Raw genomic sequence first — 18,688 nt, 5'->3', positions numbered from 1 at the left:
GATATAAGTTGAATATTTGTAGAGATCAAATGAGTGAAAATTATTTTAGATTTTTTGCATCACGGCAATGGAAATAAACTAGAGTGTGCTTTGTAGTATAGTTTATGCATTCATAAATTTGCACACCATTTGCATACTGTACACATAAAATACTGAAGAAAATGTGTGTTTCAAGCCAAGTTTTATATTAAAAACTAGTTTTTGGTTTTGGTATATGATAATTACAGTGAAATGCTGACCCCTCAAGCATGCAATGACTGTATAATTTAATTATAGCGATAGCTGGAATGATCCAGTGTGGTCTCTGGCAGCCCTTTTGTCGTTCTTGTCTGATTTCCTTTTATTAAAAAGTTTCAGTGAGCCGTATGAGAATATCCACCCACATAATAAACCATCTTTACAGTCAGACAAGGCGCGAGCAGTGCATTGTCACAGTTCATTTTGTCAACCTCTCGTGATATGATGATTATTTTGAGAAGACCAGTCGTCGATGTGGCTCGGGCCACATTTAAATGAGACGCGGGGTCAAAGTGCCTGCTGTTATCCGCCACAGTAATATGAGCGCTGTCAGGACTCACGGAGTTCGCTTTATATGCAAAGAGGCAGCTGTATTCATCTCGGTAGGATTCAGTTGTGTAATTTTATTCAGCACATCTAGCATCCAGTGGTTTGGCTGTGACATGAAACACACCAATGTGTTTGATTGTAATTTGAAAATGACTATGCTCATATTTAGTGGGGTCCAGAAATGTGAGACCACATCTGGGGTTTAATTTATTTTCTTTGATTTAAACTTGTAAGCAGTTGTTAATGAAAGAAGTATTTAACGCTCACCAAGGCTGCATTTATTTGATCAAATAGGAAGAACAGTAATATTAATACATTTTTTCCATTTAAAATAACTGTTCAGTCATTGCATGTAAACTCAACAAGAGGTAAAAAATGACAAATAAAATAAATTTTAAATGTAAAAAATTAAAATATATAAATAAATGATTCTAGTGAAAGAACTGCATAAAGAATAAACGCAAAATATGAAATGCCATGGATGTGTAAATGCTGAGTAATCAACTATTTTGTAGAGCCAAATTTTTTACTATTAATTACAGAAAGGAAATGGACTTTAGAAAGATGGCAGAATCATTATGTTATTTTTACACAGAGATTGGTGGGTCTTTTAGTAAAATCTGTTGACTAGCAATCTTTGTTGTGTTCTGTGCCAATGGCGACAGTTCAAAAATGGAAAAGGTACTTCTTGTGTTTTTTTTCCCCAAAGTTTGCCTGCTTGTACCTCAATAAGGATTAAAAAAGATCTTAATATCCTGGTTTTTAACAAACTTTTCTTTTAGCATCCTAATTTTTAAGGCCCTTTGTGGTTCATTTTCAGAGATATAGGATTTCATTGTGGCCAGTTGTATACATTTGTAATAGTCTAAAACCAAATGTGGGTCACACACATACAACTGATACTTTAAATGTCTGAATAACAAATAATGTTGCAACTCTAAATGTGACCTTTTTTTAGGATTCTTTGATGAATAGAGAGTTCAAAAGTCACTGACACTTTTAATCAATTTAATGCATCCTTGCTGAATAAAAGTATTATTTCTTAAAAAAAATCAGACTTTTGAACAGTAGTGTAATTTGTAATGACAAAACTGCACCAAATTGAGGCATTTCCACTAGGGATCTCAGATCCAACTTTATATCATATAAAAATTCTTTAGAAAAGGGCAGTAAGGAATTTCCTTTCCAATCTAAGAAACTCACAAGTTTAGAAAGAATTCCATCCTTGCAGAAGGTCCAGATAAAATATTGTGGGTAAAATATGGCGCTCTTGATGAGGTTTTGATAACCTAATATGTTTTAGTGATAAAGCGATCAAATGAAGCGGCCAAGGGGGATATTTTCCATGTCTCCTCAAACTCTCCTCCGCTAATGTGTTCTCTGTGCTGGAATGTTAAGGGTTGGCTCTGCATACATAATTGATTAAGAGTGATTTGGGCTGCTTTGTGTGTGTGTGTGTTTCCCTGAAGTGGGAAATGATGGCTGGAGACATCAGTGAGATCTCGCACACCATCCATCAGACCACACAATACAACACACCTGTGTACAACTGGACGATCTGTTCTTGTCTCATATACATAATCGTATATATGGAAACATTTCACTCGAAGCCTGCATTTGCAATGCATCATAATAGTATGCTTTATGCACTGTGATTTTTATATACAACACATTGTGCTGCATTGTTTTGTAATCATATAACCCATCGATGGTTATGCTTTTAAAGAGTGTTCTGAATTGCAAAACACATGAGACATCAGATTAAGTGTTGATCTTAATGCATTATAATCTTTAAAGCTGTAACTATGAATAGGAAAGTATTGTAATGCATTTTAGATTCCCTGGTTACCATGTTTCACTGGCACATAAAACTAATCCTAATGTGTATTATAAAGCATAATGAATGGCCCACGGAGGGCATTTCTGCCATTTAGAGCCATTTTTACATAACATTAGTTATGCACATAATGCCAAGAGTGAAAAATTCTGTTGAACTATCAGAATTTTTGCAATGCAATTCATCTTCATGGTGACAAAATGAAATATTTTCTCATCAATTATTATTGAAACATGCAAAGAATGCACAAATTAGATTTTGTTGCCCGTAGCCTACGTATCTAAACTAGTTTACAAGTTTTGTGAGCTACGAGCTGTAGCATGAAATGAAAACGAATGACTGATCTTAGGACAATGAGCTAAGATATATGAGAACACTGGTGATTTGAATAATAATAATATATGTATTATTGTTTGTAAAGCATGGTGCAAGTGTTTGCCAATAGTTTGGGGATGATTCCAAAGGAATGCATGGCGTGATCAAATAAATATCAGCTTTGAATGAAAGTTTCTGCTGAATGCATCAAAGTAAGAGGTGAATATAAATGAAATACTAACCATATATGTTTTTTCTTAAGGTTATAGATTCATGCGACATCCGACCTGAAATTCTGTGTGCAAATTAAACATGGAGTACCTAAATGGGACTTCAACTCAGAAGAGCATTCTGTAGTAAACTGACCCATTTTTCCAGAGTTTATTTTTATAAACATACTTCACTGATTAAGATAGAGTTCTCATTACAGACTTTATTTTTTATTCATATTCATCCTTGAAGGACAATGATTATTCCTCTGGCAACACTCTCTGTTTGTCCTTCCATCTATGATGGTCTTATCGATGGCAACTGCCGCCTAAATATTTAACTTGGCTGGGGTTGGTTGCCTGGGATATTTGCCATTTTTGTTGCTTTGTTCATTTTTTATAATAATAATTATACACTTGCCCACCACAGAGGAGAAACAATAGAGTCTGTGTGGCAGAACGGGGCATATATGTGCGGCGCAGCGGGCCTTTACCCAGATTCCACACTGTGCCTTTTTCTTTTCAGAGGACTTTGGGATTTTGCTTGGATGTCCTTGCGGTTCTTGGATCAATCTGGGAGTTCTGGCAAAAATTTCTTCATTCCTCCAAGCGTTGTCCTTAGATCCCCTTCAGGTGCTCATGGAGTTGAAGTTGGAGAAAACGTGCTTGTCAGGAGGTGATGTTCCCATGCCTGGTTGTTGGACTCCTTGAAAGATCAACCAAAGTTCTCCTTTGCGGAATCATCCAGGGAAAGTTGTCCAAAGCAAACCCCACCTGCTGAGCTCTGCTTTGGGAAGCAGGAGGCTGAGGAACGGTCATCCAAACCCACACAGGTCTTCAAAACAGCAAACTATCATCCATAGATGACTAGCAATTTTTCATACCAGTGCAAGCAAGAAGATTGATATGCGATCAAAAAAGAGTTCCCATGCAACTGGTCAGTGGCTTTTTTTTGTCCTCCACCAAGTTCAAACCTGGGGAAGTCGTGGCCTAATGGTTAGAGAGTTTGACTCCTAACCCTAAGGTTGTGAGTTCGAGTCTCAGGCCGGCAATACCACGACTGAGGTGCCCTTGAGCAAGGCACCAAACCCCCAACTGCTCCCCGGACGCCGCAGCATAAATGGCTGCACACTGCTCCGGGTGTGTGTTCACGGAGTGTGTGTGTTCACTGCTGTGTGTGTGTGCACTTTGGATGGGTTAAATGCAGAGCACGAATTCTGAGTATGGGTCACCATACTTGGCTGTATGTCACGTCACTTTCAATTGAATTAGAAAGATGAAATCTGTTGCATATTGCAAATGGTTATTGGTTTATTGCTGCCCTTATTTTTGGAAGCATCTGTTTCCATCTACCCATCTGAGTTTTGGCGCTTTATCACAATTTCATGTCATGCTACATCGCCTCAAAGATACACAAAATTCTGTTTGACTGCTGGAAGAAGTCAGAAAGTCAAAAAAAGTTGAGCGTTGGGGAGGCCGAGAGGTCAGAGTCATTTTAGAAGGTGATTGCGGCTGAAGTCTGGAAAAATTCCGGTCTAATTTGCCATCACTAAACTGTTATTATATTGGCCTCGAAAAACCTTTTTGTGGTTAAAATAATTTTCCAATTCCTGCAAGGTTATGCCTTGTTGAAGGGCCTATATTACAGCACGACAGACCTTTTCGGTGTTATGGGGTTGTTGGTAGGGCAGTGGGTCGCCATCTGGATGATTTACAATCATAGTCAGGCTTCGTTTATCATCTCCATATGGTTTTTCACCCAATTGTTTGTTGAACAACAAGTACCAAGGGCCTCTTTCTTGATGTTCTTGAGCGGTCGTGTTGTTATCCGTCTTCGAGAAGGAGTATTAATAGCTTTTAAATGCTTCCAACGTTCTTGGCGTCTGTCCTTCAGAGTGGAAAGACTACTCAACAATTAGATCTGCTCATGGCTTTAGCAGCTGTCACCAGATTAGTTCGGAGATGACGACTTCTCGGCTGAAAGGCATGTCAGCTAATTTATGGAAATAATTTAAGGCTTCAATAATCCCAAGCTTTTGTCCTATAAGTATCAGTACTCTGAGAAGTATATCTCACTATTTTACTATTGTTGTGGGCATTTTGTTAAGCCAATAAATGTTTTTGTCCTCTTCCTCCTTTATTCTTGCTGTGCTGGGTGGGGAAAAACAACTTTAAAATGCTTGTGATTGGATTATTTTAGCCGGTCTTCTGTGCCTTGTAATCGAGCAGATGTTGTAGCGGTGAGCGAGATGGTCATAACGTTTACTGTGCATCTGTATGTGTTTGTGGGCACGCTTATTGTTTGTTATGGGATTTATTAGGATTGAATGGCCCCTGAAAGGTACTTCTGCAAACGGTTACTGCGGCATTTCAGAAATGCATTTTGTAACTTAAGGCCATTATGGTCATGATTCAAATTAGAGATGTGTATGAGTAATCGACTATACTAGTGAAAACACAATTTAGACAATGCACATTTGTTGTCTACAGCAGGCAAAGACACGATAAAATAAGCCATGCTAAATCACTCCCATAAATCTAGTCAAATGAATGCATTGGGTGCTGCTGTGGATATATGAGGTTGAGGTGATATGAGGTAATAGCTTAATACCTGGTGCATCCAAAGGTTATGGAAATAGTTTTCAAAAACATTTGGTTAACTCTTTACTACCAAGTCTCTTGTAAACAAGTGAAGCCGTTTGATATTGCTCTATGTCAGCATGGCTGTGATTTAGTCATAGGTATAAATTGCAGAAGATCTGGCTGAGGTAAGGCTGTTCTTGGCGGGTTAATGAGCGATGAATGGCCGTTGATGTCTTGGAGCCCACATCTCCAAAAAAGTTCAAGCTAATTTTCAAATAGGAGTTATTGTTATTAACAGACCGCATGTTTGAAGTCTAAATGACTACATTCTCACCTAAAAACAAACAAACAAACAAAAAAACTCTTAAAACTATGTTTCGTGACACAAAAACAGTATTATTTTAAAAGTTACAGTGGATTTGTGAGTCTGCCATGACACTCGCTGTGAGCAATGAGACATTGAAACATTCCCGTTCAAGATATGTAGCCTATATATAATTTTAAAGTGATTTTGTAAAATATAAAAATTAAAAGTTTTCTCTCTTAATGTATTGGTGTAGTGTAGTGTAATGATTTCTGAAGGATCATGCAAAGACTGGAGAAATGGCTGCTGAAAATTTAGCTTTGCATCACAGGAAAAAAAACAAAAACATTTGAATATTTCATCTTTTCATCATCAACATAAAAATTATGAAATATTTTTACAATAGTTAAATGTTGAGATTTCCAAAGTTAAAAGTTTACCAAAAATTTGTGTTGTCAGTCTTTTTTTAAAAAACAAAAATATTATTCTTTAAAAATAAATACATAATTAAATACATGTGTATATTATTTTATCTGAATCTTTGCTCTTTTAAACTTATTCTCATATTGTAATAATACAATTTTTAAATCAACCCAAGTGATCATTTGTGCCAGAAGGTTTCCAAAGTTTAATGTTTAACAAATATCATATTTTCCTTTCCTTTCCTTTCCTTTCCTTTCCTTTCCTCTTCTTTCCTTTTCCCTTTTCCTTTCCTTTTCCTGCCGTTAATTCACAACTTTCCTTTCCTTTCCTTTCCTTTCCTGCCCTGCCCTGCCCTGCCCTGCCCTGCCCTGCCCTGCCGTTAATGCAGCCCTTGAATACATTTACAAAATACAATAGTATTTTGCAATATTACTGTTTTTACTGCATAAGAGCATTTTTTTTTTCAAAAACAAACAAAAAAAATCCTATAATGAAGCTATAGTTATTTGAAGTCAGTAAAGTTTTAGTCCCTGTTTTATTTATATCAATGTCAGACGATCCCTATAGCTCCGTCCACGGCACGTCTCCAGCAGCACGACTGTTTTCGGAGAGAAGGGTAAAGCTGTAGCTGTCTTTTCTAAATCTGATATGAAGGATGCTATACTACTCTTTAGGTACTCAAGATTAACATGAGATTGGCAGAAACTGTGTGTGTTATGTCGGCTTTAAATGTCATATAAGGAATTTTGTTAGAGTACTCTACACAAATAACTTAAAAGCCCAATTCCTAATTGAACTTCTTTCCTCTTTCTTGTCTGTGTGTGTGTGTGTGTGTGTGTGTGTGTGTGTGTGTGTGTGTGTGTGTGTTGATGTCCAGGGCGTATTCTGGACCTGAAGACGGGGACGGTGAAGAAGGAAGGACAGCAGTCCTCTATGAGAATGTGTATGGGCTCCAGACGTTCCTTCATCTGCAGAATGAGGTACAGTCCATGCTCTCCGTGAGCTCACAGGTGTGGTGATTAACCATCAAAACTGATAATGGAAGGCTGCAAGTTCGATTCCCAATAGAAAAACGAGCCATGAACCATCAGCACGTCCATTTTTTTTAGATCTTGGCACACTGTAGTCATTGCATATGGAGGCCATTCAGGATTTGATCAGATTTTGAGATCTTATGTCACTCTCAAAAAATTAATTACACTGTATGATGTTTAAAAAGGTTCATATTTAGGTGAGCTGACTGACATTATCACTACTTATAAATAAATTCATACGTATATGTTTATTAACTATAAGTGTAGAAATCCCTGTCAATCAGAGTCTCTGCAGTCTTCATTATGATCTTTTATGAAATATTTCCCTCTTTATCCTTTTTGTGTTTTTGATCGTCTTTTATTCAGACCATAACCATATAATTTTACTGTTTGATTTTTAAAACATGTGGGAACTTTCAAGACAACAAAATGCAATAATAATTGGATTTTTTAGCAATGAGGCAAACAGAAACTTGATGTTTGTTGTTGCTGAACATTCCTGTCCTTCCTGCAGTATGTTTAAAAGGTGTTTTCATTCATAATGTTGTTTTGAAATGTTGTTCGGTCTATATTTAACACCAGATGAAAACATGCACTTCCCGAATTTGATTCGAATGTCGGTGCCAGTATAAGTCACAAACCATGACGAGCAAATTCCAACGTAATGCATGATTAAGCAGCATATGTTTCTGTGTTCACATAAATATGAGAGTTATCGACTGTGTTCATGTTTAATGTTTTCTATTTGCGGCTCTTGAACAGATTGAAACCGCATGCTAGCGGATGAGCGCATCTGTTGAGTGTGTCTTTAAACGCTTGAGATAAACAGAACCCCTAAAAAGCATGAGCGTCATTCTTAAAAGTTGTGCTTTAACACTATTAGACATCATGACTCAACTCTGAAGGACGCTTACTTGCTTGTTGTGAACCAAAATGGTACATGCTGTTTATTTGCATACCTTGCATTCATGAACACTGGACAACCTATTTGACAAAGACCCGAGGGACAACAGACTGTCTTGCCAGGTTGAATGGAAGTGATTTTGGGAGATAAACAGCTCAAGTTGGAACAGATGTGAACTATTTTACCCCTCAACAGGGTCAGAGATTTCAGGTCACTTGTATAGTCTTTACTGTCTTTACTAGCTGGATTCAAATGATAACAGCTAAATATAGTCATAACATGGTAACTAGAATATTAAATATCATCAGTGCTTGTGCTATGAATAATTATAATATATTTTATTATTAGTTGTAAAAAAAAAAACTGTATTCTTGTATTTGTCTGTCAAAATGACTGACAACATTTTAAATGGTCAATTATTTATATAATTTATGTATTATTTAGTTTGTTTCTTTAGTTAGTTATTGTTAAATATTTTCTAGCTATGCAGCCTCTGAGTACATATTATTAAATCCGAATCAAAAGCCACAAAAATGTAATCAATTATTGTTTTTTTTTATCAACATACAAATTATAAAATCTTTTTTATTATAATAAGTGTTAATTTGTGCCATAAATAGAGTTGTTAACGTTTAAAATTGGATTTTTTAAAAATAGTTTTCTTGTATTTGTCTGTCAGAATGACTGACAACATTTTGAATTGTCAATTATTTATTGATTTGTTTGTTTGTTTAGTTTCTAGTATTTTCTAGTTGCAGACTCTGAGCACATGTTATTTAAATCCTAATCTTCTTTGCTGATTGTGCCACAAAAATTTAATAAATGATTGTTTTTTGTAATCAACATAAAAATGATACAATCTTTTTTTATTAAAATAAGTGATAATTTACTGTGTGCCATAACTTAAAATAATTAAGTTGTTGAGGTTTAAAGGTTGCCATTGATTTTTGAATTGTCAGTCTTTTCTTTAAATATAAATAAATCAATGATTATTATTATTATTAATAATTTTAACATAAGTGATTATTTGTGCCATAAAAGTCAAGGTTTGCAGAGTTTTATGTTTAACAAAAAAGTCAGTGGTGTGGATTTTTGCTCCATCATTTAACAGTTAATCCAGCCCTTGAAATACATTTTATTTAATCTGAATCATCTTTGCTCTTTTAATAATTTAATTATCATAAATAACCTAATGTAATTCATTTGAGGTTTCCAAACTTTAATGTTTTACAAAACTGTACATGTATTGGTAGTCTTGTCCATTTATGGTGAGAATTTAACCTTTTTTTTTTTAATTCAACAAAACAGCATCCATTCAAACAGACAAAACAGGGAAGGGGGAGCAACAGACACATCAATATTTTTACAATCTGAAAGAAGAAGAAGAAGAAAAAGCCTTTTATGGCCATTCCTTTATATAGTCCAAAATTTTGGAAGAAAAACATTGCCATGCATTGATGGTACAGAATTTAACAGTTTTCAAATGTTTTTTTTTTAGGTGTGGCAGTGCTCCACTGGATCATATCTCACTGAATCGGTTGTCCAGCATGAGAAAGAGATACAGGTATGAATCATTTTTTCGGTTTTCATATTTCAAATTTGCACCCAATTCTGCAGTTATTTAACCCTTATCTATTAACCAAACATCCTGTAATTCAAAACAGAACTAGTGCAGTAGGACTTAGCATTGCTAATTCTTTTGTAATGTACACTTACAATCAAAACCGTTAGAAACTAAACAAACAAAACAAAAAATACCTTGTGAACATGTTTTGTCAGGTCATCTAAAAGTCTGTTTGATGTGCTAACATCTAAATGTCAAAGTCAAAAGTATTTAATCTGACTGAATAAACCTGAATACATCAGATTACATTAGGAATTACTTTACAATAAACAATTACTTAAATAACAACTGCATGTTTCACATTTTAGAGTCAGTTTTTTTGTTTTTGAACATGGTATAATGGTAAGTCTTGAAACAGTGAAAGTATAGCAGCACACAGTTTATTAAATAAACTCTTATCTCTTATCTTAGTTGTCTTGTGGCGCTTAGGACTTTTGGCATTACATGAATGACTTCTTGGAATTTTGTATCCTTAAAGAAAATTCTTAGAATTTGTTCTTAAGAATGTAACACCAGTGTCCCTGTTCATCCCTCCTGTAGTTTGCCCTTTGACCCCTGATGTTTAACCCAATGCATCAAACTTGCAGTGCTGTGTGTTTTGCGGGTTTTGACAGCTCTGGAATGCAGGAATTACCTCTTCCATGAACATCTGTGAGAAAAATACATTGCAGATGTCTGATTGATAAATGGCGCATGTGTGTCAAATGTTTATGCAGAAATGACAAAGGCCTGTTGTACAGTTCACAAAACACATGGAGGTGAGAAGGGCCAATGTGGATGAGGGATATTGTTGGATACTAAGTCTAAAACAAAATAATATTGGTTTTCATTTCCATCTGGTATATCCTTTTATCCAAAATGGCTTTAAGTGCATTAAAGGAATGTGCTTGATCTTTATGTGTTTACCCTGGGAATCGAACCCAAGACCTGGTGTTGCTCACGCAGTTGAGCTCATAAAGAAGAATTAAAGAATGATTGCAAACTAAATGCCACGGCATAGCTATCAGTTGAGCTTGCAAACTGAAATAAACAGAAATAAATTAATTAACTCAAAATAAATGGAAAATCCAAATCTAATCTTGACTGATTTGACAGGGGATGGGATTGTGCACAGAGCGCATGAAGAGCATTATGAGAAAGAAAATTCAGAGTCCAAGGATATTGTGCAAATTTGGTTTCCCCTTGCTTTTCTAAAATCTCTTAAATTCAGCAGACTAAGTTTATTTGATTTGTGAAGATTCCTGGAAATGTAGTTTTGCTCTTCATGTTATTAATTTTCTTTGTTAAAAAGGATACTTTTCAATGTGTAAGTGCTACAATCCATTACATTTTGACATATAAAATAGTCATAATTAACAGTTCTGTTTGTTGGTGTTATATACTTTTATCTAATTACTAAAACAGAAATATAAAGCAAATGTTGGAACAAAAATTACAATTTAGTTAATCCAAAGCTGAAATGTAATGTAGTCTGTTTTGTTTTAGTTTTTTTCCAGTAAAATTGTTTTGAAAGAAATCAACTTTTATTCAGCAAGGATACATTCATTTGATCAAAACTGTCAGTAAAGACATTTATAATGTTACAAAAGAGCTCTGTTTCAAATAAAAGCTCTTAAACTTTCTGTTCATTGAAGAATCTGGAAAGAAACTCCACAGAAATGTTAACTGAACATGAGTAATGATGCTGAAAATTCATCTTTGCATCTCAGGAATAAATTGCATTTTAAAATATATTTAAATACAAAAGAGTTCTTTGAATTTGTAATAATATTTCACAATATTACTGTTTTTACTGTAATTTTGATCAAATAAATGCAGCATTGATAAGCAGAAGAAACATCTTTCAAAAGCATTAAAGCTTACCAACCCCAAACTTTTGAACTGTAGTGATATTGAAATACAAGCAGGTCTGCAATCATCTTGATGTGTGCAGATGGAGTCAAGTTGTTGTGCTTCTGTTTTGTTTTGATGGGAAATGCTAAAGGGAACATTTTTGCTGATGTTCGTGCCGGCTTTCCAAATCAGATCCTGCAGAACGTAATCCTCATATGACCCGAATGCCAACTTTAAAGTACCAGACATGTTTTGTTTGTTTCATTCTCTTTGTGTGTCTCTTTCGTTCACAGGAATGGTCTTGGGCCGTCTAAGGAGGGGGAGGCGCAGTACTCCGTTGTGCACTGTACCGGCTACATCAAGGCCTGGCCGCCAGCGGGTACTTACACGAACACACTCAGACACAGTCAGTTCAAAGCCACTGTATCAGAGAGAAATAACAAATATACAAACAAATACTCCGAAGTGGACCAGTGTTGGGGAGTGAGTAAATAAGTTGATCTAAGGCTAGTATAACATTTTTTTTTGGGGGGGGGGGGGGGGGGGGGGGTGGGGGGGGGGGGGGGGGGGGGGGGGGGGCATTCTGTTGAATTGGTTTTTTCAGAAGGTACATGCAAATTAACTGTTTCCAAAAACCATTCACTGACTCTGCATGGATTTTTGTTGTTAAATGTAACTTATTGCCTTAATCAGGAGCAGCAGCATTATAAATGTTTCGGTCAGCATAAAACTTTGACTTCCAATATGAAGCCTCACTTAACGCAATGTTTAATCTCCTTAAATGCAAACAAATGCACAGAAGTGTACCAGTAACAAAAAGAGTTTACAAAAAAAGATTCACTGTAACATTTGCATTTCTGCATTTTGATGTTAAATGTAAAAAAAAGGAAATAGGTGTAGAAACAACTTTCCCTAAGGAATTGCTAGTAAAATAAATAAAAATAAAAAACTATTGCAAAGAAACACAGAATTAAACATGAAATTTTGAAGTTGAAAACCTGAAATAGTAATTTAAAGTAAAATGTACTACAATAGTTGTTTTTATTTGCAACTTCAAAAATCTTTTTTACAATGCACTAAATAAGGTGCTATTGAGTAACATCGGTGTATTAACAAACCATAAGCAACACATTTGTTACAGTATATAATAATCTTTGTTAATGTTAGTTATACAAATTCTTTGTTTATTAAGGTTTATGTTTTTAGTTCATGCTAATATGTTACATATGTTATTAAATGTAGTAATGTTAATTAGCTGGTTACAAAAAAGATTCATTGAATCATTGAATCACTGCATGTGGTTTCGATGCTAAATGTAACTTAAATAGAGAAGTTCACCCAAAAACTGTAAATTGTCATCATTTATTTACCCTCATGTTGTTCCAATGACATTGCATTTTGGTTGACCTTTGAAACACAAATTGAGACATTCTCAATGTCTGAGGATTTGAAAGTCAAGGTCACCCAAACATAAAAGATCTGAGAAAAAAAAATTAAAAAGGCACCATAAAACAAATCCATATGAATTAAGTGGTTTAATCCAAGTATTGTGAACAGATACAATCACTTAATATGATGAACAGATTTTATGTATAAACACTCACTATGTAGTAAGGACATATGGTAAATACCGAAGCTCATTCATGTGTCCTGTGCTTGTTGATTCTGGACCTCAGGTTTCATTAAAATCTTAATTTGTGTTTCAAAGACTTACCAACATCTTATGGGTCTTGAGCATCATGACGGTGATTAAATATTGACAGTTTTCATTTTTGGGTGAATTATCCCTTTAACTTACATTAAACATCAAAATGTACTGATGCAAATGATTCAGAGGAACCAGTTAATTTTTTGTAGGATCCACTTGTTAATATTAATTTAATCTTTTTACTCAGTGTCTGAGTAAAAATAAAGAGTAGCAATATTATGGGTGTGTTTTGCTTATCGTAACCTTCAACTTGCAATCTGAAGCCTAATGGAACAAGTTGTTTGGAACATGTGTTTGAACTTCTTGAACTATCAGAACTCTGGAATTCGGTGATAAATTCCATTAGAATTCTTCAGTCTGCAGAACTGTCTGGAGTTTTGGATGACTCCCATATGACACCGGCATGCTAGATACCCCCACCCGGCCTGTGATTCCTATTAGCACAGCAGCATGTGTGCAGTGAGGAAGGAAGAAATAGACAGAGAATTAAGCAACCCTGAACTCAAAAACCTGAACTTTTAGCCTCATATCTCTGCTGGAGGTTGTCCAGGTATCCTCAGAGCACATCTCCAATATATGTGTGCGCCGCACAAATTAATCGCACATGCTGGACATCCTATTTGTTGCATAATGGCACAAGGTAAGGGTTTTCATCACGCTGAATGGTAATCAGTGCATTTACGGTTAGGATGCGCTCTGGCCACACCAGATGGCCCTGATATGCATTTTTGATCAGTTTCATAGCGTTTGCAAAACAAACACAAGACTTTATGTGCTCTTTATTACTTTGATATGCAACCAAATGAATTCTGTCTGCTTGTATAATGTCAGTTTGTGCAAATTAAAGGCAGTAAATTAATTCAAAGCATTACTGCATCTGTCCGTGGTATGCAGCCTGTTTGCAGAGAAGTTTTTTTCCCCCTGAATGTGCCATTTATGCAGTGATATATATACCTTTCCTGTTTATTTGTAGCAAACAGTCATTAGTTTTGCGAACTAGTGTTCCCTGCACAGCCATGCCCTGCTGATGAATTGAGTTGTATTTTACTTGAGGTGACAGTTTGCAGTGTGAACGTGGGAACAGACGTTGAAATAATGACAATGAGACAATAAATTGACCAGATGTCACTCTATTCTGTATTTATATTATTCTGTACTGCATATATTTGCTGTATGTATGAAAACAAATATACAGAACAACAAGTGTTGAGTCTTCTGAAGCGATTCTTTAAATGAATTGGCCAAAAATACTCACAGGTTACTGGTTTGAATCAGTTTAACCTTGAGAAGTCGGCCTTGTTTCTGTGTATTTTTCTCATTTATTTTTCTCATAGAGCTTTATAAAAAACCTTTGTTACATAGTTATGAACCAAACCAACCATTTACTAGGTGAATAGCAACATTATAAATGTATTCAAAAACCAGACAAAAAGACAAGACTGTATACAAGCTTTCATAAGGGAAGGGAAAGAGCTGCAATCCCATGAAGCATTGTGAATGAGATCGATAGATTATGGAAAAATATAAAATCTATTAATTTAAAAATGTTGATTATATATAGGGAATCAGTATATTTTATGTTAATGCAAAATAAGTAGTTTGAGAGAACAGGAAAAAAATGTTCGTTTGTCGTGTTTTGCTTGTCACGGTTGTTTGATTGGTTGAGATATCGCTGCAGAATCATGAGTAATGTAGTTTTCCCTCAGGAATTCAGCTGTTAAACACGATTCTGTAAAAGATAAGTTGAAATGATGTTTGCTGATGGCTTCAATAAAAGCATAAACTATCAATTAACAATGTCTGAGATCAGAGTAGGTCGGTTTTTAAAAGTTATCGTTCAAAATAAATTCTTCTATCGAGAAAATGAATGTTGCACTTTATTGGCTGAGCAAATTAATAGCCCCCACACCTCACTCACATGATTGGTTGAGCCAATTTTTTTGTATTGTAAAACATATTTTAAGGATAAAGTAAGTTGAAAATAACATATTCTAGTATGAAAAATGTATAATAAAAACAATTCTGTAGGAAACGGATACAGCTTTTCATAGCAGTTCTTATAAATTGTGAGAGTCTAGTATTTCTTTTATTTTCTATTTCTCATTTGTTTTTTCTCTTCTTTGAGTCATTCACAAAGATCATTGTATCCTGAAAAGCTTTTTAGCCACCAACCATAATGAGGTCAAGGCAAAGAAGGAAGTGTGTCAACAAGAAATCGTTAATGTAATTAAAAAGAGATTAAACGCTTCATGTCCCTGCTTAAACAAACTCCAGGACAGGAATCGCTCCTCCGCCCTGATTCCCATCTGCATGACAACTTCCAGGAACAATGACCGCTTCGCTACTGGTTTTAGATGACTAAAATAAATCATTATGCATGTACAAACTCCTGATGAGTCAGGGAGACGTGGACAAAAATATTGAGAAGAAGCTATGAGTGCGATCAAAAACACGTTTTTGCGCAAAGATTCCCAAACAGGTCTTTGTGCACTGTTGCAACAGAGTGTCCCATTACAAAATGATGTAGGAATAAAGATGTTAGTCATCAGGATCTCCACATGTTTTCAGTCTGCTGTTCAGACAAATGACTGTTCTTGTGTCTTTTCCAGGCATGACCATTCCGGATGAAGACACGGAAGCAGGTCAAACCAGCAAATACTGCTTGGTTGCAATTGGAAGACTGCAGGTATGTCTGTCTGGATCTCTGATTTACTGTATATTTCAACAAAATTAGCAACTGCATGGCAACAAAATTAGCAACTGCATGACAACATGCTTGCAACTCCCTGGAACACCATAGCAACTGTATAGTAACTTTTGAGCAACCAAGCAGAACACCATAGGAATTATGTGTTTATGCGGGTGGGATGAATTAATGAACATTCACATTTAATCTAGAACTACAGTAACATCATGTTCACACAGCGCACACAACGACTCTGTACTTCTGATTTCTCCCAATATGGGGACAGGAGACTTGTCAGTCAATAAATGGGAAAACAAATTAACTGGTGTTTATTTTTTTGAAAAAGTAACTCAGATGTTTTCTTGTAAATTAAAAAGTAATGCATTACTTTACTAGTTACTTGAAAAAAGTAATCTGATTATGTAACTCACGTTACTTGTAATGCGTTACCCCCAACACTGGTGGCAACATTCTACCAACTATCTTTTTTTATTTGAAAAACACCCTAGTAACCGCATGGCAACATTCTAACAATGAAACACTCTAGTAACTGCATGGCAGCATTCTAACAACTAGAACACCCTAGTAACCGCATGGCAACATTCTGACAACTAGAACACCCTAGCCACTGCATGGCAATATTCTAACAGTGAAACACCCTAGTAACTGCATGGCAACATTCTAACAATGAAACACCCTAGTAACCACATGGCAACATTCTAACAGCTAGAACACCTTAGAAACTACATGGCAACATTCTAACAATTCGAACACCTTAGAAACTACATGGCAACATTCTAACAACTAGAACACCTTAACAACTACATGGCAACATTCTAACAACTATAACAACCTAGCAACTGCATGGCAACATTCTAACAACTAAAACAACTTGGCAACCACATGGCAACATTCTTACGACAAAAAACACCCTAGTAACCGCATGGTAACATTCTAATAAATAGCCTTTATTTATTTTATTTTATTTTTTACTTAAAAAAACACTCTAGTAACTGCACGGCAGCATTCTAACAACTAGAACACCCTAGCAACCGCATGGCAACATTCTAACAACTAGAACACCTTAGCAACTACATGGCAACATTCTAACAATTTGAACACCTTAGAAACTACATGGCAACATTCTAACAACTAGAACACCTTAGCAACTACATGGCAACATTCTAACAATTCGAACACCTTAGAAACTACATGGCAACATTCTAACAACTAGAACACCTTAACAACTACATGGCAACATTCTAACAACTATAACAACCTAGCAACTGCATGGCAACATTCTAACAACTAAAACAACTTGGCAACCACATGGCAACATTCTTACGACAAAAAACACCCTAGTAACCGCATGGTAACATTCTAATAAATAGCTTTTATTTATTTTATTTTATTTTTTACTTAAAAAACACTCTAGTAACTGCACGGCAGCATTCTAACAACTAGAACACCCTAGCAACTGCATGGCAATATTCTAGCAACTAGAACACCCTAGCAACCGCCTGGCAACATTCTAACAACTAGAACACCTTAGCAACAACATGGCAGCATTCTAACAGCAAAACACCCTAGTAATCGAATGATTTCAACATTAAAAAAAAAAAATCCAATTTTTTTTTTTGCTTAAAAAACACCCTAGTAATGGCAGCATTTAAACAACTAAAACACCTTTGCAACCGCATGGCAACAGGCTAGTAACGATTCAGAACACCCTAGCAACTGCATAGCAACATATTAGTAAGCTTCCACAACACCCTAGTGGACATAACATGTTAAAACAACTCTAAAACCACTGCATAGCAACCTCCTAGCAAGAACCTGCATCTCCTAGAGTTGTTGTGCACATGCTGGCACACTCTGGACAGAAGATGTATTAGGATATATTGAACCTGCCTTTTACCTTAACTTATTCATATTTCTTGTAACATATTTCTGGGAACTTAATTCATCTATCATTATAAAAAAAAAAAAGTACCTTGTCAGCTCTCAAATAACAAACTCACTTTTTATACTCGGGGTCATTGCAGAAAACTATTACAACTTCTGCAACTTTTGGATACTTAATGTTTCAAAATGTGTCTAGTTCATGTCTTTTTGATATGTCCAGCATTTAAATGTGATTTTTATTCAATGAATACCTTCCCACATCTTAATGTGCATAGACCGCTATAACTAACCACAATCCCATGATACTGCGGCACTACAAAACATGCATCCATTTGTTTGAGCATCCTGACCGTCTGTTTGTGTAAAAATCCCTTTGTCTCGTCTCTCAGGTGACCAGCTCTCCAGTTTCCATGGATATGAACGGACTCTCTGTGCCGACGGAGTTCCTTTCCCGCCACAACTCAGATGGCATCATCACTTTTGTGGACCCTCGTTGCATCAACGTGATTGGCTACCAGCCTCAGGTCACTTTCACTGAATGTCCAGCTTTATATTAAATGTGCTATATGTAATTTTTTTAACTGTGCTACAGCATAAAATTTCCATATGTTTGCAGATTTTTAGGAAATATACTAAGTTCACAAACGTGCTTTTTCGAAAAACAATGCTACAGCCAGTAATCCTACTTTAAAAATGTACATTGATTCATACAAAGAGTTTGTATGAATCAAGCCTTCATATGACTGTTCCTTTTCT

General features: G+C 35.6%; 1 protein-coding gene across 6 annotated transcripts in view; it reads left to right on the top strand.

The window, feature by feature from the left end:
* Positions 1 to 18,688, top strand: part of LOC109092985 (aryl-hydrocarbon receptor nuclear translocator 2) — a 77,014-nt gene that overhangs the window by 23,425 nt on the left and 34,901 nt on the right. For all 6 annotated transcript variants that reach the window (XR_006155152.1, XR_006155153.1, XM_042727294.1 and 3 more), the window contains 5 exons: positions 7,116 to 7,218; positions 9,675 to 9,740; positions 11,927 to 12,012; positions 15,951 to 16,027; positions 18,322 to 18,456. Coding sequence is in view for 4 of the 6 variants with exons in the window: in XM_042727294.1 (XP_042583228.1) it covers positions 7,116 to 7,218; positions 9,675 to 9,740; positions 11,927 to 12,012; positions 15,951 to 16,027; positions 18,322 to 18,456 (467 nt within the window). In the remaining 2 variants the exon portion in view is untranslated. The remainder of the gene's footprint in view (positions 1 to 7,115; positions 7,219 to 9,674; positions 9,741 to 11,926; positions 12,013 to 15,950; positions 16,028 to 18,321; positions 18,457 to 18,688) is intronic.

The sequence above is a fragment of the Cyprinus carpio genome, chromosome B7, assembly GCF_018340385.1.
Source record: "Cyprinus carpio isolate SPL01 chromosome B7, ASM1834038v1, whole genome shotgun sequence".
NCBI lineage: Eukaryota > Metazoa > Chordata > Actinopteri > Cypriniformes > Cyprinidae > Cyprinus > Cyprinus carpio.
This window is presented reverse-complemented; position numbering and strand designations above follow the sequence as displayed.